The following is a 22,778-nucleotide window of genomic DNA, read 5'->3' on the forward strand; positions in this document are numbered from 1 at the left end:
ATTTAGCTAATGCTGGCTTGGACCAGTCACTGGAGGTTTAAAGCAAATACTAGTTAATATTGAAAGACACTATAGGTGAACAGGTCAGTTCTTCTGTTGTCAGAATTTTCCAGTTGGGCTGTTAACATTTCTCATGTTAGCCTGTTCAGCTGCTGCATCTTGTCTAGCCATAATCACTTGTTAATATTTAACTATGCAGCATATTTCTATGCAGTTTCTAGTGGTATCACAACAAGCTTTTGCAGTTTGCCGTGAAAGAATGTTTCCGTTTTGACGTCCAGTCGTGCAGCACAAACATAATTTGGAAGTTTTAAAATTTATTTAAAAAAAATGGTGAGTAAAAGTTCCGGAATGTTCCTGGTGTCTGTCGGCTCTGTTTTATTTCAGCCAAGGTGAATGTTTGGGCCACACGCTCTGTGTTTGAATCCCTCCATGCCGCACAGCACGGCTTCGATTTTCCACTTGCACAAAGCTTCACGCAAAGTGGTTTTGCTAGTTTCGTACCAGCGCGTAGCTCATTTTCACGCCATGCGCGTACGTCGTCAAAATAAATGATTCTGCGCCTGCGTTCTGCTTGTATGAATATTTTTTTAAATGGGGCATGGCTCGCCGCATTATCGGCACATTTCAAGGCAGGGCAGTGTCATTGTGCTTTTGACAACAAAAACCACGTCTAAAATCAGCGGCTCGTTGCTAAATGGTATTTAGGCAGCACATTTTTGAAATGTGCAGGTGCACGACCGCTGCAGTGTGATACAGATACGGGCTTGAGGTGCACTAATGGTATTTCGTTTTATTTTATTTCACTTATATACGTTTTACATAGAGTGCATCTGGTCCTTTCATGTAATCTTGCTGTTTAAGGAAACACCGAAAGAAAAACAATATATGTTGAGCCGTATCATAAAAAAAAACTTTATCCAACCTGAGTCAATTATCAGAATTAAGCAGGTACTGTAATTGAAACAATGGATGGATGGATAGATAGATAGATGGATGGATAGATCTTTATTGTCACTATTACAGAAATTTTAGACATTTAGATAAGTCAGGTGGAACATTACAATCTTTTTTGCATGTTGTGTTTGTTGCGTAACATTGCCATGCGTGATGGATGCCTGTTGGACGTAAAAGAGGACACGTTAGAGGACTTTAGAAGGCGTGATGCAGAATTGCATGTGCCGATGCCAACATAGGAGAGAATGGCAGCAGCACGGGTACGCAGGGATCAGCTGGCAGAAGAGCTGAGTCGCACGTCACCTGGTAAGGAGTCTAAATTATGAGAGGCAGAAAAATAACAGACCTATTACCTTTTAACTGACATTTTAAGATGAGGTAAAAACTGTAAGTTGTGTTTTGTTTGAAGAAATATTGCATTTTTCTTTATTTTTTGTGAACTGCAGATCCAAAATTTTAATAATAAAAAACAAACGCAAGCATAATTACGTCCCCGTTCCCAGCCGCTGCTGTCGTGCAGTAGCGAGCTTCAGCATCGTTGTCTTCTGACATTATTGTAGCGCTTTTGGCACTGCGCGGGTGATTTAATGATGCCAGAAAACGAGGACGCACTCGCTGCTACCTCATCCCACGGCTACTTCTCCTTGAAAAGCTTTGGTGCAACAGTGCTGCTCCCACAGATGACGTTTTCGCACCTTTTCACCTCACACACAAGCATGTTCATTTTCTCAGGTGAAAAGCGATTTGGCGTCCCGGGCAAATGTGCCATTGTAATAGCAAGCTGCAGTAGGTCATGCAATGTTGCCTTTTAAAGGTGAGGTGAGATGCCATTTTGATTGGTTTATTGCTTGTTACACCCAAAACACGCCTTTGAATAATTGAGAGTTTAGGCAACTTTTTTCTGCCTTGCATTGGTGCAAAGTCTGATTTTTCCGCCATTAAAATAACAAAATGGTTTTGTACAAGCCCATACTGTTCCTCCAGCTTTGCACATCACACTTTGCATTACATCGTCAAAATAGAGCTCAGGCTGTCACTAGTCACTGGTCTAACAGTAATATACAGGAGCAGCACTCTGTGAAAACTCAAATGTAATTTCTGAAACAGTTTTTTTTGCAAAGTTGAACGATTGACTGGAAAAGATGACCTGTATAGTTCCCACCAAGAGGAATTTAACCTCATTATGACTTGGGAATTACCGACTTCAGGAAATGCTTTGGGATGTTACACTGCGTCATGTCAGAGGATTCGAGTCGAGGTTTAGACTGGATGAACCATGCCAGCTCGCATGTTTCCCGTTACCATCCGTCGCGTTGTCGTCGGGTGGCTTCTGTTTGCTGGGCTGAGCTGTTAATCCTGGGTGCTCTTGGCACAATCAGATCTTTTTCGGTCTGCTCCATCTGATCATCTCCATAACTCCCTTATAAGCCTGCGCTGGTAATTTATAGTCCCTGGCGCCACCTTATTTTTCTGATTTCTATCCTTCTGCAGGCTTGTTTTTTTACTTTGACTCTTTGCCTGCTTGGGCCCCTTATGGTTTTACACTGGTCATTTATACAGATGGATCTGTAAAAGAGATTTATTTTCTCTTTGCAGCACTGGTGCTCTTAGTGTCCTAAGTGTTGGAGCACGAAAAGAAAAGAGAGAACTTGAGCTAACTCCTTTGTGGAGAGAACAGTCCCTGTAAGAAATCTTTCAGCGGTAATACACCACACCGTCTGAAGCCAGACAGCCTCTGCTTTGGTTTTCAGGGGGGTGGATGAGGCCAACCGGGGGGGAGGGAATGGTAGCAGTGCTGGCTAGACTTGACTGGTATTATGGTAATACTGTGGTATTTTCAATACCTTGTATCATGTTATAATGTCTGGACAGTTTCGCGGGACTAGCATGGTCTGGACTGGGACTAGAGTGTGGCAGTAAAATCTGCCTACCTGAAGGACCGGAACTTTATATTTCTAGGACATTGTGTATCATTTGTGAGTGTCAGGGCATTGCTGTCAATTTGTGGGAGGTTATATTCTGTATTCTGTGTTCTTCATCTGTATTGGGCGATTCCTTCCAACCAGTATGTATACAACTGAAGCCTTTTCTTTACATGTTGTACTGTTTGTTGCATTTTCTATGTCGCTTCAGTTGCTCCGCACTAAGCTGTTCTCAGACATCTTTCAAAAAACGCCGGCCGTTAGATGATCTAAATCGGGCTTAACATACCGTTTTATCTTCAGCACAGTACGACGAGTCCAGTGGTCACATGGGCGCATGTAACTTTGGCACAACGTTGAGCTTTTGCGTAATGATGTGATGCTGAAGTCCAGCTCTTTAATTCACTACATCATCTGCTGCCTCGTGCGGTATCACACTCAGGCTTCCGTTTTAGCGAGACCTTTCTGCAAAAATACACATATTAAGTCATTTAGGGGTTTAATATATCACAGCTACTGACACCTTCCGGGTTTGTCCCTCCAGGCTGAATGTGGCCATTTCATTTCTTGTATCTGCTTACCCATATTTCACTATTTTGGCCCTAGTTTGTTAACTTGGCAGAAGTGGTGATTGTCGTATCGTTTCTTTCTCTTTACCAGCCATGCACAGAAGTTTTGTTCCTGGATATTTTCCACAGCTACAGCCAGACACTAACCCCTGTGTTGCTGGAAATGGTTCAAAATCTGCAAGGTATGTTGTGACATTATGACAATGCATGTATCACATAGTATCTCTTTAGATGTTTAAACAGCTTTATCATGTTCTCCTCTTAGTCTGCCAGCCTTAATCCTTATGTTTTTATCTATCCGTTTTATTGCAAAAATATAAAGCTACCAGAAAATGTTTCACCCTTAAATATAATTTAGGACTGTGAAGTAGGCAAAATTAACCAATTTACATTTGAATTTATTTACATTCATTTATTTAGCAGATGCTTTTTCACTAAATGGATGTAAATGTTATGCTAATTTCAGCCACTCCACAGTCCAAAATTATATTTACGGCTAAAATAGTTCCTGCGAGCTTGAAAAACATCGTTATCTGTATTTGTTTCTCATAAAACTATTTTAATGGTACCATGATACAGTAATACCTGCAACCTAGAATACATTAGTAAAACTCCCCACAGGTGATGTCTTTCAAGAAAAATCACTTTTAAGTACTTGATGTGTACAATGGGGCAGTTTAATAATTGTCTAGTCATTTTATTGCACTGTTTAAAATCTCATTATCTTGCAGTCGTTCTGCTTTTTGCTTTTTTTGCACTCATCTGTCTGGCTTATCTGACTACTCTGTCAAACTCTTGGTCAAAAATATGACTTTGCCTTAAAATCAGATGATGATTTTACCACTTTTAAAGTGTAAAAACCTGAGGTATGAAGGCCAGGGATGTAGGTATTGTGTTGTGTCTCTCTGGTTATTCCCGTAGTGTGTTCATCTTTCCTTGTGTTACTGTTTGTTTGCATAAAATCATTCTCTCATTGTCTCACCCAAATGAGCCATGGACTAATTCCCATTGATTGTCTTTTGGCTTGTAAATGAAGCCTTAACACAATCAGCTCTGCTTCAGTTCTCGTCTGCCTTTCCAAGATCTTTTATTTAAATTACGGTGTGTAACGGTGCTGCGGGACCCTGCTCATTCCTGGCGATCATTAGGATTTTGGAAGTGGTTTGAGAAAGTTATATATGGGATTCGGGGGTGGCAGTTTTAGTTTTGTGAATTCGTCATCTTTGCTATTTGGCCAAACACTCCTAAATAATTTTCATTTTCTGTTAATGCTGCAACACAAACACACACACACACACGCAGAATCAGGGGGTCTTGAGTGTGTACAAACTGCACAGGAGTTGTTTGCTGAATACTGAGTATGTTGCCCCCAGGTTTATATTTGTGCTTTATGTAGGTCTGTATCTCAACTTTGTTAGCCTTGTTAATTTTTTTTTCTTTTTGCCCGTGTAATTGTTGGTAGTCGTCATTGTAATTGTGTTGTCAGAATTACATCTGTTCCTGTATTGGAATACGAGGGAGCTCTGCTTGTGAGCCACAAAGTGGTTTGTGTCTGACTGAGTGGGGGAAATGAGTCACTTTCCATCTAGAGAATGTTTTGCCAAACTTTAGACCGCCTGCAATGGAGATGCCTCTATATAAAGGCATGCTGGGTAATCATTTGAAGCTGAAACGCAGTCCCTTTACAGTTGTGGGGGTCTCTGTTAGCCTCCAGCAGAGTCCAGCTTACGGGACTCGGTCTGCATCAGACAGAGGATGCCTTTTGTTTCTCCGATACTCATTCCTTTTCAGCTTGCTCTGTCTGTGAGTGATTGACGGATGTAATACGGAAAGCAGGGTGCCGTTTGGTGCCGGAGAGGAGGAATTAGGACATGGCGGGGAGGAATTGCAATAAACTTCTGGCATGTATATGAGGCGCTCTGTCTTTCTTTCAGGACCCACAAGCATCGAAGAGCCAGTGCGACTCCTCATCAAGGATGCCGGTACTCACCAGCCCGCCCTCTCTCCACTGCCTTCTCCTTCCTGTGTAACAAGGCGTGGTATTAACATAATCCATTTACACCCCCTCTCATTCTACACCAGGGAAGCCGTAGAGAATTAGCAGACGACGTCCGAATGTTTTCCTTTCACGTTTTTTAATCATCCCACTGGCTAATGTAATATATATATTTTTTTGTCTTTTTGCGGTCGTAGTTCATAGCATCTGATTATAAATCACTCATTCTCTCAGTAAGTCGATATATAAGGCGGTTCGTTTAACAATCTGCTGTTTGGGGAAAATGAAACCTTTAAAGCGTTGCAGTATGTATGAGTAGGAGCTCTTCAGGCTGTAGAGGCAAATTCATTGAATTTCACGGCTATTGTGGCCTTTGGATCATGGGACATTGCTCCGTGGATAAGTCGCTTCGCACACCGGCGGGATTTGTGTGACCAAGCCGTGAAGTTAAGGGTCATTTATAAGATCTGAATCGTATTAGACTAAGGAAGCATGTCTCCAATAAATGTTTAAATCGTAACACTTCACTTGCCCTGGAGAAAGATTCAAACGCACATATTTATTTATGGTTTAGAGTTGTATTATCGGATGTCGATGGAAAAGGGTTTACAGGTTCACAGTTGTTAGTCCTATACTTGCATTTAGACATTAACAAACATGCAATTAGGAAAATATATTTTAGGTTTTTATCTGCTTATTGACATTGGTTGGTGTGTGTTACTGCTAGAGCAGTGTTTCTCAACCTCGGTGACCCCCAGACAAAAGGTGGACTGTCTGGCATGGAGCTGGGAGGGACCAAAAATGTGGGTCGGCTGAGGATCTCAGAGGACCCGGCTGAGAAACGCTGTACTAGAGGCTGCTTACGGCTGTCATCTTCACCTCTCTTATGACAGTGTACAACGCGGTCGGACTCGCCGCCTACGAGCTGTTTGACAATGTGGACTTTGACTCGTGGTTCAAGAATCACCTTCTGGCTGAGCTGCAAGTCAGCCATCACAGGTACCGAGACGCCCCTTCCAGCTAACCAGTCGTCATTGGGCTCTGCTATCGTGTTTGTTCTGCTATCATCACAGCCGTCTTCTGTAAGTGCTTATCAGTCATGGCGTTACAATGAGCCTGCAGCCTATTCCAGCAGTCAGAGGCCGTAAGAGCAGCAATCGGCTTTCATGCTCTCAGCCATAGCTAACACTACAAAACTCCCCTGAAATCCACACTGCTTCTGCATCCTTACTTCTCATTCACTTACAGACAGTAACCAGATCTGAGCAGCCTTTTCCGTTAACCTGTTTCCACTCGACCAGGATGGAGAGTGATGGATAATCAGTTAGTGATTCTGTCTCAGGCTGGACAACCCCTGCTGGTGAACAGAAGGCATGCGGCGCCCTTGTGGACCCACATCAAAGCACCGCGGCTGTTTTTGAGATGAAAGCCTGTCCATCCACCCCCCCCCCCCCCAATACACACATCATTTATTTTAGGTGGTTTACTGCTTTCAAAGAGAATCTTGGCTGGGCTCTTCCATCTGAAACTTCCGTGATGCTCTTTAGAATGACTATTGCATTTTTATCTCTCTCAGAAAAGGTCGGTAAATGAAATCCAATAAACATTCCAGCTTGGACTTTCCGCTTGTTTTGGTTTCGCTGAATTTGTGGGGGGGCGACTCAAGTATATAAAGCAGCCCCCTTTTTTTTTTTGAGACAAAAAAAGTCTTGTTTGTGCTCGCTGAGTGGAAGCATTACTTAGGATTCACCTGGCAATTCTCTGACAGGCTTTTTGGGCAGGTACTCAAAGGCTAATTTTATGTTTGTTTTTTCCTTCCCTCCCTTTCTGAACAGCAGAACAGCAAATTCTGCTTTTGCCTATTAGTGTAAATGTCACCCTGTTAATCTCTATGTGGAATGGCTTCCAAGCAGCAGTTTGAGGCTGGTGCACCCATCTGTTTTCTCGGGGGGTAAAAGGCCGGACGGATCGGCTCTGCCGCATTTCCCGCCTAACGGAGACCCAGCCGGACGCTTGTGCTATTTGCTCTGCTCCGGCGGCTCCGGCGGCTCAGCTGTCCTTCAGGGCTCGATGGCGGTTCCCAGAGTGCATCAGATGTCATTAAGCTGTCGCCGCAAACTCATTTTTTCTTATTTGTTTTTATGCATTTGGACTTTTTTTTTTTTTAACCCAAAAGGACAGACTGGCCCAGTGTATTGGTGAAACAGAAATCAAGTTATTAGAAGAAACACAGGATTGCTGTTGATTTGACTAATACAGCAAATTAATTCGATAATATTACATTATCTAAGCTCGCCGTTCTGATCTTCCATGTATGACCTGCTGCCTTACCTCTGGTTGCCTGGCAATTGGAAGAAGACTCGGCTTCGGCATTGGCTTATCATCTTCCTTGCTCTCCAGTTATTTCCCAAATCTTATTGGGGACAATGTGACTTGGCCCATCTCTGGCACTTAACCATCTCTCTATTTGACTATCCCTGCCGGCCCCTGGAGGATGGGCTCCCCCTTTGAGTCTGGTCCCTCTCAAGGTTTCTTCCTTCTAGGGAGTTTTTCCTTGCCACTGTCGCCTCTGGCTTATTCACTGGGGGCTTTGGGTGGGGATACTGTAAAGCGCTTTGAGACAATGTAATGTTGTGATAATGCGCTATATAAAAATAAATTTGTTGTTGTTGTTGTTGTACATTGAAAGAATTATCCACTGAAATAGACCAGATTAAACCAGATTGTGCTCTAGGATACTGTAGAGGTGGATTTCGGGGGATTTAGGTGGATAAAAGGGATGGATCTCAAATTTCTATTCTGTTCAGATGGGATAGGACCAGAAACCAAAGGTTGAGGTTTCATAGATGCCTCATTGTACTTCATTGGGGCTTAATTGGGGTTTTGGTGATAAGACAATGCAGTCCCATTGGCAGACTGCTATGCCTGTGTAAAGGTCCTGACACAAGCCTGTAACTCTCAGAAACGACCCAAATGTCTGTGTGTGTAACTCCAGTTCATTGTTTGCTGGATGATACCTTGAGCTTTCACACTGGCAGCGTGTACCTGCCTTCCTGTTTTTTGCAGCTTTTATTTCGGTTGTGTGTTTGGACTTATAAATACACCCTATGCAAACTACCATTTCAATTAAAATCCATATTATTATTTTTCTCGTTCTAATTGGTAATGGACAAAGAACAAAAAGGTTTCTTTGAATGCAAACGAAATAATCTCCCTGTTCACAGCCAGACACTGTACGCACTGGAATTAGCATAATGTACACTGTAAACATGCAAGTGACATGTTAACTCCAGACAGCGTGATTGCGCTCTCGGCAAAGCACATATAATCTCGGGAGAAGGTGACGGCAGCCCGGTCCCATTCATCAGCTGAGATAATTCTGCTTTATGACAGAGGGGGGCCCCTTCTGAGCTTATTGTGTCCCAGCCTGCAAACCGCTTTTTGGTGATGTAGTAAATAAGAGGGATGCTTATGGAAGCTTTTGTTGGTGATAGAGGTCTGGCAGTCAATTCAGCTCCCCCCCCCCCCCCCACCCCCCCCATTTGTCTGTTTTATTGTTCTGTGACGCTTCCAGACTTGGCTGGTTCCAGAATTTGATGTAGAAACAATGGATGACCTGAAAAAGGTTTCTGTCACTGCCTTTGGGTTTGACTGTAGCAACCACGTGCTCATAAGAGACGCACAAAAGATGTTGGCGAAGAGCCGCCACTGCCGACTTGGGTTACTTATGGATTTATGCAAGGATCGTAGAGGTTGGAGTCAATGTGAGGGATAATGCAGAAATGTGGTCTGAAGCGTCTCATTTATATTTGCGGTTAATCAGTATGGCATATTTTTAACATGTTATGATTAGCAAATTGTCACAAAGCACTTTATGATTATAGAACTAGAGGGAATCAAATGAACAGTGCGGTAGGATGGTATTGGGAAAATCCGAAAATAGCATTTCCCAGTCCCCTGTGAAGAAGTTGATTGAAGACAGCTGCTGAGATGTCATTTTTCTGAATGTCCAGGTCGCTGATTACTTTTGCAAGCGTAGTTGAAAGCTTGAGCAGCAGCGACCGTGGACAGGGATGTGGTGGTGGTTCTCTGGGCCTGGATTCACACTGTAGACGGGATCAGCAGAGCCTGTCGGATTTTGGGCTGTTTTAGGGAGAACGTGCGCTGTGGCCTGTGTCGTTTGCGTGGATCTGTACTTGTTTGAGGTCTGTGCGCATCATTAACTTTCTGTGCGCATCGTGCTAACGGAGTAAGGTACACAGCTATGTCGTACCGATGGCGTAGGTTCTATACAGAGGTATAAATCAGCCATCATGCACGTGAAAGCCACCACCGCCATTGACTGGGTCTGGTCACCTTCTGCCGTCTTAGCACCAGGCAGCCTCACTGGCAGATAATTACCGAAAGGCGAGGAGGATGCTTAGCTGTTTAATTAATCTAATCGTATCATTGCAGAATTGCAGTGATTTCAGTGCAAGACGGAAAAACTTAAAGCAGTGGGGGGGAGATGAAGCTCATTTCGTACAGTTAAGGTAGTAGAGTCATAAAATATCTGAGGGCTTTTTAGGATGTAAGGATGCAACCAAGATCTTAATCCCAGTAAGAACAATGTAAGCTACCTTGAGTTCCTGTCGAGATGATAGAGCATTACATGAAGTTGATCCTGAAGCTACGAGTGCATCCTTTTCGGTTGATACCGATGGGCTTGACCCAGAGTAATCAGGAGGAGCCATCTGTAATGTCCTGGTGTTGCCGCATGCTCCAGTATCCTGTGCTGCGGTACCCAGCATGGTGGGGTTGGGTCCATGCTGGGCTCCCAAGCAGAATGGGGGACGAAGCCATCACAGCCTCCTTTCTTTGTTTCTCTATTATCCAGCAGGAGAGCAGGGCCAGTGTGCCAGTCCGTTCACTCAGGAAGAAATGTGATTGCAGTTTAAATTAGAAATGGAAATTAGATTAGACAGATACCATTTGTCTGTGATAGGAATAGATTTGCATTTCAATAAAGTAATTGTCGTTGCAGAGAAGATAGCACAGAAGTATTCCACATTCACGGCTGGGCAATTGGGTTTTCCCCTAGAATTAATGGAAATGTAAGAAATTTGAGAATGTGTTGGCTAAACACAAATGCATTAATACAGATATCAAATGGAATGCATCCTGGTGGATGTTGCTGTTTGTTTGAACTGAGGATTGCATTTGTAAACATTAATTCTGTTCTATAGTTTGCCTGTATCAGTCTCAAACACATATTGAATAGTTGTCTGGCCGCGACATGATGGGAAAGGCAGAGTGTAAATATTTATGTGGATGTTACTCTCTGTAGACCCCCAAGAACTGATCAGGTATGATTGACACCCGAAACGCGTTCCCTTCAGTCACTGTCAGCGCAGTGTGGATGGATGACTTCCTCCAATTAAAGGAATGCCACCCGGTAGGGTGTTGGCGATGACTTGTCATTCCGTTTCCCGGGCAACCATCGTAATTGATGCCCATGCACTTGAAGCATGACATCAGAGGAACCGTGCCACTTGGGTATATAGGCTAAGCCACCGGAGCGGGTTTGTCCCTTGAAATTATCGATCGCCTGACCTCAAGGAGGGCGTGCTTTTCTGGGCCTGCGCTAGGCTCTCCGGGATGCACCTTGAGTGATCGGAATTCCTGGTGGAGTCTGTAGCTTAAAGACCCGTGACCAGGCCCTTAGCTGCTCTTGAGGCCTTCATAACACAAAATTAGAGGCATGAGATAAGGGGTAGGGACATGGCTTGGTATCGTACTTTTTCTGGCGGTTCTTAAAGGATCCTTTGTCTCTTGTTGCTCCTGGGGCTTTGTTATTGCCGTCACCTTCCATTCCCTGTCATTGTCTTTGTATTTCCACTCTTCACATCTTGATACTGACAAAGAAAGTGGGCTGAGGAGTGAAAGTGCAATCTGGGGGAAAAAAAGTTATACCAGAGGGATAAACATTTTCATTTCTCTTTGAAGATCCTTTCATTGCACCTGCTGGTCCATGACCCATCAAAGAAACGACAGTGGTTTATCATTGGCACTGTGTTTTACATGGAATTCGGAACACTGAGTTGTTGCTGTTAGTAAATGTTTGACCCCCCCCCCTCCTCCACCATGTTAACACAGCAGCCTTGGAGGTCTGTTTCGGTGCCCTAGAGTAGCGCACGAGCTGAAGTGTTGAACACTCTAAATAAGCTCTTCTAACCAACAGCAGTAATTACTCAGCCGCTTTTCTGCCCCAGTCCAGGGACTGGGTAGCTCATTAATCTGGGCTGTAGATGCACAAACATTCAATTAATCTGCTCTCGAAGGAGCATGGTGTTGCCCTGGGATGTGAGCTATCCTAATATCACATGACACAAGCCTGATGTCATGTGTGCTCGGAATTCCAGTGACCTGCGGGGAGCAGGTGGGAACCTCACACAAATGACTTTGAATCTAGAATGCAGTCAGAGTTTCAAACACCCACAAATGCAGGTTCATGACAGAAGCTGTATGTGCTGACATTGGAAATCTGTCCCTCCTTGTTATTCCTAACAGAATCCAAAGCAGCTTACTGTAGCGCACTTTCAGTACTCCTTAACAAACATCCTAAGAATGATAATGTATTTTTAATTATTGTCATTCTTGCGTTGAATCTTATGATTGTTAATTTCTTTAGAAATGTGTGTCAATTGTGGAAAGAATTCTGTCCCTGCTCCGTCGCAGCGTTGAAACATTTGTATACACATGCTGTTGCTAAGTTCTGTGTAAAAATAGCGTTTCTTGATGCCATGTTTTTGTCTTTGTCTCTGCACAATAGGCAGTCGGAAGTGTTACTTGGTAACAGATTTGCTTCCCAGCATACAGCCATTATGTATCGATGGGTGCATTATTTAAAGTTTCCCTTTAAAATAAGATCTGCACTGAAAAAAACAGCTTTTAGGAGTCGTTCCTGAATTCAGATAAATTTTCGAGGTTTCTTTGGAATTTATTTGAGCTTTTGGGATGAATAGCTGATTTATTTTTTTCTTTTTAAGTGAGGGCCTTTGAGAAAGCTGCTCTGCAGGCAGCCCCATTTCAATGCTGTTTTCTGTCCTCTGTCTGTCTCCAGCTACAAGCTCATACGACGGAGGGTGATCTGGCTAATTGGCCAGTGGATCTCTGTGAAGTTCAAGTCCGAGCTGCGGCCGCTGCTGTATGAAGCCATCCTGGGCCTCATGCAGGACCCAGACCTCGTGGTAAGCTGCTGCCTGAAAAAGAAGCACTTTTCGTTACGATTTATTGCCGTTTACTAAGTACCCTAATACCATATTAAGGGCAGAATGGATGCTGCAGTAATCAAACGTGCCACTTAATTCAACAGATTAAAATTACTGCAATTTTGGGGGTAAAATGAAACCGGAAAAGATCCACTGGAGAGCAGTGAGATTTTATTACGAATCTCATAAAGAGAGTCATATCTTCTACAGCAATCATGACAGTATAATTCAAAATGAAGACCATCGAACACCGCAGAAGGCATTAACAGTTCTGGGAATATTCTGATCTCAGAGGCTCAAGGCTAGTTTGACCTTTTCTGCATGAAAATATGTCACGTTTTTAATGTGTCCCTGTGTTATCATACTTTTAAAGCTTAGGCTATGAGTATGCTAAACAATACGGATCCGTCAAATTGGATTCTCGTGCTGAATGCTCTTTCCTTTTTTGATATACCAGCGCTGTTCCTCTATAATCACAGAATTATACACAGATCAGAGTGTATGGCGATGTACATATTTGTGCTGACACCTTTTTTAATTTTCTTTTTTCAGCAATTTTTCAGCCTTTCAGTGAGGTTTTGAGTAGGTAATCCTATATATACACACTGCATAGATGCACAGTATGTTTTAACACTAAGTAACTAATATATTGGATGTCCCAGATTCTGTACTTTTATATAGGAAATATCACAGCCAGTAATGCATACTTTGCAGAAAAGAAATCCCATATCTCGAAAATATTCAGAGAGACTTTATGATGAACAACTTGTAAATAAGTCATTGTTAATGTGAGAATAAGTGGGTTGACCAGAATAAGGGTCAAGGATTTTTGTTACTGAAAGTGAGGTTACTCTAGTAAAATGAAGCTCAGTAGTCGCTTCCATTCATGCACGCACAGGACATAAGTCTGTGTATCGAAGTATGACATGGTTGATGAATACAAATGCAATAGGAAAACAGAATGCAATGGTTACATTCAAGGTTCTGGGAAGGCTGGCGTGGGGGAATGGCAATTCAGTTATAGATTTAGCAGGATTGCAGTTAGCATGAATGCGGCATTCCAGCCGAAGTAGTGCGAAGTGCAAGACTATAAAGAAAGTACTGACTGAGGACAGAGCACAGTACAGAATAAAGCGCTTGACTGGACAAACAAATGCTGCTCAGTGGGTATTGGACAAAGACAAACTGTCAGCCAGACACACTTTCTGGCAGATAAAAGAGGAGATAGTTCACATAATAGCAATGAAATACACCAACATCATAGTGATAGAAATTAGTTGGCGGGGGGGAGGGGGGCATGGAGGGATGAATGGATGAATGGTAGTGTGTCGTCAGTGGTGGCAGGAAGCTAACAACATCGGGGGGGGGGGGGGTTCAGGTTCAGCTCTGGGGAAAGAAGTTCTTCCCGGCTGACTGACATTGTATGGTTCTATACTTTATATATATATACTAATATATATATATATATATATATATATACTAATATATATATACTAATATATATATATATATATATATATATATATATATATATATATATATATATATATATAATATTTTTTTTACACACTAAACACCTGCTGGAGGATGGGGTGGACTTGGGTCTGTGATAATTTTGAGGAACCTCCAGAAGTTGGCCAGTTGCTCTCTGTAGTCCACCATCGGGAGAAATTTCCAGGAGTCTTTGTAGCAGGAAGGTTCTATTCACCCTCTTTAAGAAGTACCAGGTCTGTTCCGACTGGCTTTTTATCCAGAGAAGGGGAATTAACAGACCATCTTAGGTCAACTGTGATGTGTACACAGAGGGTTGTATGCTGAGTCTGACAGTCAGAAAGTCCAAACTATCCATACAAAATGCTGTGTTCAGGTCCAGCTTGTGGTATTCGAAGACCAGCTTGTTGGGAATTATGTTATCGAATTCTGAGATGACATGAATGAACAACATTCTGACATGGCTCTTGAGTGGTCTGTGTGGGTTATAATGGTGCGGATGGCTCCTGTAATGGCATCTTAAGTCGATCCGTTTGCCCTGTAGGCAGGCTGGTGTTTGTACTGGGTGAGGGGACGCTGGCCTTGATGTCTGCTAGGACACAAAGCACTTCGTTGTTATGGGAGTTAGAGAAACTGGGTGGAAATCATTTGGACTCCCAGCTCTTGTGGACTTTGGTTTTGTAATGATTGTCATTGGTGGGGATGATAGCCTGGCACAGCAAGAGATTCTGCTGCGAAACAACTTTTAAAAAGGCATTTCAATTTTTATAATTTAAAGAAACTATTAATTATGCAAATAATCTGGCAGGCCGGAAGCTCATTGCACAGTAGCCTAAGCATGTTGTGCGCAAACTTAAACATGTAATCAAATGTTACCTTCAGTTTCAGGCTACATGTATGGGAAACCTTTCTCTACAAATCGTATGTGTGCAACAAGGATGCTACACTCTCAGTTTCTGCTTGATTTCACAGTTTGGGTCCAGCCGTGCTGAAGATTACTTAGCTTAACCTTGATGGAAAACGGCAGAGCCTGTGCTTCACACCTCATCTCGGAGCTGGGGCTGCTCTTGCCTTTCCTTTGAATGGTTCCTGCTTGAGTTCACCTTGCTAAAGAGGCAGAGCCAGTAGAGTTCATTGTATTGCAACACACTTACTGTGGTGGTAGAGCTAAGGAAATAACCACAATAAAGGTTTAGGGACGGTTCCCAGTGTTCGTGAGGATCCTTTAAAAAGTCTTAAAATAGGGGAAAAAAAGCTTTTGGTGATAAAAAAAGCCTTTGAAATGTCTTTTATGAGATGTTGACTCGAGACAAACTGAATAATCTGCCCTGTATGACTAAAATATCATGTGTTTGTGTGCGTGTGTGTCTATATATATGTTTGTGTGTGTGTGTGTGTGTGTGTGTGTGTGTGGGTTCAAAATTTCCAAAGAATTTTAAACTAGCTGCAATTGGGATGAAAGCAGTTGATTCCAGTGTTAATTTTGACAGCAAATTTTTATTTAGTTTTACTCATAGTCTTTTGAATAAAATGTAATTTAGCTTCAGTCATAATTTAATCGTCAACATTATTTTAGTTTTAGTCTAGTTTTAGTTGACTAAATATCATAAGATTACAGTAAACTAAAATTACAGTTGATTTAGTCAACTAAAATGTACAAGTACAGCCCCAGTGGTATATTCTGCTGGATTTTATGCTGCTCTTGGGAAGTATTCCTATTTATTTATTTAAAAAAAAAGAGAAAAAAACAGCAGGGAAAGTCCACTAAAGCTGAGCACTGCTTCAAATTCACCCACCGGATTTGTAGGATGTCAGACGAATGAAAGAACAAAATCTCGGTTTGCGCCTATTTCCTTTAAAAGGTCATAGCTATAGAAGAGCATGGTCAATTCGTGTGAAATTTCCCATCCCGAAAGGTCTTTTTATTTATCTTCCCCAATACATCTCCATCGGAGAAAAAAAAAATCCCTCCTTCCATTTTCAATTTTAAATCAAAGGTAGGAAAACAGCGCTCTCTGCAGAGGAGGGGCATGCTGGCTTTAGGAGTGAGAGTGGCGACGTGAAGCTTGTTTCTCCCAGTTTGTGTGCGTTTGCCGCACGAGACCGATGCCCCTGGGAAAGGCTATTAATTCTTCACAATGTTCACTTTAGGTAGCTCTTAAAATTTCCCATCACGGATTTTCCATGAATCTTTGAAACTGGCAGCTAGTTCTGTGTAAAACCAATTCTGGTTTCCACTTCAAAAATCGACAACAGCTCCATAGATTTGTGTGATTTTTTGCACCTCTTGGAAGGTGTGGTACTTCCTCATGAATTGCCTATTTGGACCCCATTTGGAAAGATTCACTTTTCTCATATTTCTGTGCAAATCGGTGACGCAGGCTTTTCAGAGAGGAGTGTGGCCTTGTGGGGATCCTGCACTGAGCTCGTATCCGGCCTGATATGCTCTCATTCACAGCACACAGACACGCAGATGCACAAAGGAACTTTGTCTTTGTCAGGATATGCAAGGATTGAATTTGTTTTTAAAAAGTATGCAGCAGTCCTGGTTTTTCGGCGCTAGAGTATCAGCAGGCCTCGCCAATGGGCCATTATCATGTTTTTTTTTTTTTTTGGTTTTCTTTTGTTTTGTGTTCCATAAGTTTTGTGAATGTGTATGAATTACCTGCATAATGTGAAGTGAGATGGCAATGAGGCCGCTTCAGCCATGCACACAGGTGGCGACTTTCATCTCGTTGATTCGGTGCTTTTTATATTGAAATTTTAAGCTGCTCTTTCCATACGACAAGGTTTTCTCAGGTGTGATTTGGTCTCCGTTGCAATCAGCAGCCAATAACGGTCATCAAATAAAAGTTTAAAACTCGGAATCGGCGAAATGGTGAGCCTATGAGTTGGACACGTTGTCCTTCAGTAATCATTGCTGTCATACATTATAACCACCCAATTTGTCGCTGGATTTCCTTGCTGACTCTGTATCTGGTAGGAGGTTTTGTTACTATAGAGTAGATTTGAGTCATTCTGCCAAAGATGGAGATGTCCAGTGACACCAGTGGAGCGGATGTAGTAGGACAGAGTAGGGCTATCACTGTAGACTATATTAATCGTCTGTGTGTGTGTGTGTGTGTGTGTGTGTGTGTGTGTGTGAATGTCAGTAAATACTTGCCTGCCACATTACTGCCAACTTCCAATTGCACACTATGGATTTCTATCACCCCATAACCCTGCATAGGACATGTAGGCAAAGAAGAGGGATGGATGGATGGATATCCATGATTATTGTTTTGTTTAATATCTAATCTCTCCTTATAATTATGTCCCTTGTACAGTGTTGGTAGCTCTGCAATAATGCATTTCACTGCACATTTTACAGAGTTTGTGTTTAGGACAAAACTTTCAACCTGAACGGGTAAACTCCACATGTGTATTTGTGTGTGTGAGGGACAGAGAGAGAGACTGACTGTGTACCATATTATGTATGATCGTGCTGCTGATTCACTGAAGGGCACATGTCTTGTAGTTGTATCTATGGCTGCCCTCAAATTGGATGAGCCCTCGGGTGTCTTTTTGATGATGTTGCACTGCAGTTGTGCTATGGTGATATGTAAGTTCTGATTTTCAGCATTGGCATACAGAATTTTCATTCACCTTTAATATGAAGTTCTTCTACACACCTTAGGCTTTTGCTCTTTATTTGGGCTCTTGCCTGCTATGCTCTGTCTGCCTTCTTCCATTTTGCCCGGTAATTGAGAAGCCAAATTTTAATCGGTGCTTAAAAAAAAAAAATAATAATAAAAAATATTTAAAATATCGAGTAATCGTGACAGCTCTACAACAGAGTATTTCTGATCGGTTGATTCTGAATGGTTGCTTTTCAGCTTGACCTTGGCGTTTGTGGCCTATGACTTCGCTGAGCTGCTTCTTGGCTGTTCAGATGGCTGCATTGGGAGAATTTGCCCATATGGGACATTTTTTCTCTCTCTCTCCAGATTGAACTCTGTCAGTGTTACCCTCTGAAAAGTGTGAAGAATTATCTAAACTTCTATACAGTACATGTCCCGGCAGCTTCAAAAGAGGCTTCAAAATCTACTTTATTCAAAAAAATGACCAGTTTCCATTTTCCTTTATGGGCCTCATTCCATAAAGGTCAGTGACTGTGCTGTTATCTATTAAATGTGAACTTTGGCTCAGTTGTGCAGTGTCTAATGTTCTGGTTTGGCAGTAATGACTCGCTAGCTTTGTGCGCAGTGGCTAGAAGAAAGAAAGCTGAAGTGTTAGCAGATAAAACAATGTGCCCTTCCATCCGTCTCCGTAACTGCTTATCTGGTATTGGGTCAAGGTGAACCTGAAGCCTGACCCAGGAGGCCCAGGGCAAAAGGCAGAATGCAGAAATAAAGTCATACATCATAGAGTAGATGTAACTCACAACTGATATACAGTAGCACTCAAAAGTCTGGTCATCTGCATGTGATTCTGTTTTAGCACTGTGTCATTCGCCTTATAGTAAAAGGCCTCCTGGCGTTGATGTAAAACATATGAAATACTGCGACAAGCAAGAAGTGACTTTTCTCGAGTTTTAGCCTCTTCCAAGTAGCCCCTTTTTGCGTTGATGACAGCATTGCAGACTCTTGGTATTCTTCCAACCAGCTTCCAAATGTAGCCACCTTTAAATGCCTCTCCAGCAGTCCTGAAGGAGTTCCCACAAGTTCTGGGAAGAGGTGGGCTACCCTGCTCTGCCTCTTTGGTCCAGCTCATCCCAAACAAGCTCTATAGGGTTTAGTTTCGAAGATTGTGGGTGCCAGGTCATGTCCGTCGATACTTTCTGCATAACCTCGAGGTGTGCTTAGTGTCGTTATCATGTTGAAGAACAAATGATTTTCAGTAGGTGCGTCCAGACTTTTGTCTGGTATTGTAACTGATGTCACTGGGAGAGTAGCAATACAGCAGTTATATAATTGCTGAGTGAAAGGTCTACATTCTAGAGGAAGTCCTGGAAAGCTACTTAACTTCGATCATTTGAATTATAGCAGCATAAATGGTGTTGTCATAGTACTATAATATTTACTTCAAAGGTGCTCTATTCTAAAATAAATTAAGAAAATGAATAATGCAAACTCTCAGGATGGCGCAATAACCAGCATTTCAGTTTAAATTACTATGCCTTGCAAATGCAGTTTTACATGCACATAAAAACAACTTTGTGCTGTTTACATGAAAGCGTCTCCTTAATTGCTAGTTCGGCTCCCCCATTAAAATGCAGGCAACAGTGACTCATTTTTTTTCCTAGTGTCCGACTGACACCGTCACCCTGTTCTGAAATCGCTGGATGAAGACGGGGTGAAATGGACTTTTGAGTGGAGCTGAAATTATAAATCGCTTTCAAAATTGCAGATGTTAAGTTCCGTTCGGCTTTCTGGAATCCCGTTGGGAATTCACCACTGGTGTCCATAACGACGCACTCTATCTCTTACTATAATAATTTGCAATTACAGTCCATTCATTATTATTGTGTCATTTTTTTTATTTAGCATGGTGTTGCCGTCGTAGTACAAAGAACTCCTGCATCGCTCTGCATCCACAGGTCGCGTGGGCCAGTGAGACGAGTCAGTCTTCCGATGACCGCCCTCCGCTTTTCCATCAGTTCCGCCGTTTGAGCTCACTTGACTAAGCACGTCATCCGGTAAAGACGGGCCGTCCTCTGCCTTTGTCTGAGGGGGGCGGGGTGGGGGGGGGGGGGGGAGTGAATCGTCATCAGGCCAGAGCACAGGCCTGGTGCCACCGCGCCTGTAATTATCTTGGCCGCTTTATGCTTATCGAGCCACAGGGGTAAGGTGTTGGAGCAATCGTACCAACGCCTGATGGCGAGGTGGTGATTTTCAGAAAGCCATCGAGAGGCTAGCACTCCACTCTCTGCACCTCTGATGAAGCCCCCCCCCCCCCCCCCCCCCCCCCCCCAATTGAGGCTTGATTACAGTTCTGTGCGGATTGTGATTCTGCTGACGATTCTCAGACTAAACCCGTGACCCACTATTGGCTGAAAGTCGAGCCCCACAGCAGACACAGGCGTCCCCCCCGCCAGCCCATGTGTCCGTCTGACCGCCGACTCTAACTGCCCTGGACGCTCTCAGTTGGTCACGTTCTCTTGCTCCGAAAGCTGCCAAAACAGGGGCCCCTTTTACATCCCGTTTCACATCCCGCTTCCAGCTGAGCTTGTGGAAATCCATCATTTCTGTTTTCCTACTGCGACACTGAGCAGCAGCTGCAGGGGAGCTGCAGGGGAGCAGGGGTGGCCTAGCAGATTCGGGGGGCCCCGCACTTTACACGTGAATACGTAAAGTTATAATATATAATGTGGGCGACATTTTGTCAGGGGCCGCGGAGTTGCTGGGTTAGGCTGCGGACTCAGATGTCAAGTCCACAAAAAGTTTGCATGATATGAGTCGACATAAATAACAGTTGTTAATATAACATAAAGGGGAAGGAAAGTAGATTGTGCCATTTCAAAGAACTGCAGTTTGCGATGCTTTTAAATTAGTTAAATACATCAGCAGAAGTTGCAATTACACTGAAGTACATGCATATTAAAGATGAAAAAAATTTCTAACCATATTGCACTCCTTCTACGTTTTTTTTTTTTAATGATAGCCAGAAATAAAAATGATGTGTTTGGCTGGGAAGGCACCACGCAGCAGTGTCTGTGTGTTTCTCCACTTGTGTGTTTGTGTTTGTTGCAGCACCACTGAACAGCTTGAAGGATGTCGTTACGGTTTCTGAGCCTCATGAAAGGGTTGGCTTGTCTTTTTCACAGTAATGGCCCGTTTTCATGAAAGTTCATTCCAGTTCCATGTACTGAGCCCATAATACTGCAGTGAAGGTGAAATATAATTTGCTCCGCGTATGTCAATGGGAACTTTACGGTGTGTTCACCTCCCCTGATTCATCACATTATATGTGTTGAACCACTAAATCCTATCCTGTGGTACTTTAATGGATGAATGACCCGGAATATTGACCCCCACTGTTGCACGGCTGGTCTGCCAGGAGTTTGCCGGTTGGATCCGTGGATTTTGGGAGAGATAATCTGTCTCTGTAAATTTTGGGGAAGCCGGTGCTGCAGAAACCCGCCGTGTTAGTGGGGGGGGGGGGGGGGGGGGAGGAGGAGCAAGCGACCGTGGTGTTCGGAAGTAGGCCTGTGCAAACCCCTAGGGGGGGTGCATGCTGAGTGAGTTCTCTGAAACCCCAGACTCCAAGTGAACATGACAGACACTGCTGGGAATGCAGCCTCTCTAGCTCTGTGCGTAATCGTCCGTGACCCTTGGAAAGTCACTGCCTCTGTGTTCACTCTGAAAATAGCGAAGCACTGAGCATGACTTCTGAATGTTATCTGAGGAATTGTCTACCCCCTGTTTGACCTTCTGAAGTCTTCATCCAAAAGATGAGTGAGCTCCAAGCAGCAGATGTTGTTTGCTGTTCGCCCGTTACCTCTAGTGAGAATTAGGTATGTTGTGCTGACAACTTTACGGTTGTCAAGATATGGGTTTTCTGCTCATCTTGGGTTTATCCGGGATATTTTTCAAGTTTTAAACCATGTAAAATGAGCTTTTTTGAATGCCATACCCGGTATTTTTCTTATGATTCACCTTGAAGTTATTGTAGGGCTTGCAGTGGCTCATGTTGTGAAATGCACTGTGTAAAAACCATATATTTAATCCAAATCTAGTGTTTGGAAATGATGGATTTAAATTTGAGCTGAGCTATTCTGCTCTCCTCCAGCTTGTAATGTCTTCTGTGGACATGCAATAATATCTTGTGGCTGCACTTCCACCGTGTTACCAAACATATTACTTACTTTTAAGTGGTTTTCAAGAGTCATCTTTGCCTCACACTAAAGTTCTTTGTCAGACGATATAGCAATGATAGCCTGCTGTACGTCATGATTACCATGTCCGGCTATCTGAAAAGCTGAGCAGTCTCTGTGCCGCAGCTACAGGCTTTGAAACAAAACTGAACACAGTCTGTTCTGCTGTGATGCGTGTTTATGAGATGTGAATTTTCTCTTGGGCGATAGGTAAATAGAGGATTATCATCGCTAAAACGCAGAATCACGTTGACTAATATGCAGTTCTTGTAATACAATTATACTTTGCGTTACTGAGTAACAGCAGGAGTAACGGGAGTTTCTAAAATGGAAATGAGCTCATTTGTAATTGGGAAATGGGGAGAGATGTGTGTATAAATCCAGTCTCCTGCTGGTTTATTGGTTGCCCAGTGCAATCCCTGACGTCATTTCGTTTTGTTACCGGTTCATGGATGAATACACCCGATGCTCTGTCAGACCGAGTGTTTTGTTTCGGAAGTGCTATTCTTACAAAATTGTCGGAAATACAAGTGAACAAGGTAACAAGACAGTGTATTGGTGAAATTTCATGTGTTAGAAGTAAAAGTAATGGTTTAACACTCAAAAGAATTCAGATCAAAGAATTTTGAGCATAATGAATGTCTTGGTTAATGATTTAGTGAGGTTTTGTGTGCTGTGCTTCACCCCAATTTTTTTCCGTGACCGTTATTTTTATCATGCTGGTTTGCATAATGTGTG

General features: G+C 42.9%; 1 protein-coding gene across 1 annotated transcript in view; it reads left to right on the forward strand.

Moving 5' to 3' along the window:
• The window catches only part of ipo11 (importin 11), a 145,135-nt gene that overhangs the window by 34,962 nt on the left and 87,395 nt on the right, over positions 1 to 22,778 (forward strand). Inside the window, exons 12-15 of the mRNA XM_049001391.1 lie at positions 3,540 to 3,630; positions 5,383 to 5,430; positions 6,338 to 6,443; positions 12,547 to 12,673. Of these exons, the coding sequence (XP_048857348.1) occupies positions 3,540 to 3,630; positions 5,383 to 5,430; positions 6,338 to 6,443; positions 12,547 to 12,673 (372 nt within the window). The remainder of the gene's footprint in view (positions 1 to 3,539; positions 3,631 to 5,382; positions 5,431 to 6,337; positions 6,444 to 12,546; positions 12,674 to 22,778) is intronic.

The sequence above is a fragment of the Brienomyrus brachyistius genome, chromosome 2 (genome assembly GCF_023856365.1).
Source record: "Brienomyrus brachyistius isolate T26 chromosome 2, BBRACH_0.4, whole genome shotgun sequence".
NCBI lineage: Eukaryota > Metazoa > Chordata > Actinopteri > Osteoglossiformes > Mormyridae > Brienomyrus > Brienomyrus brachyistius.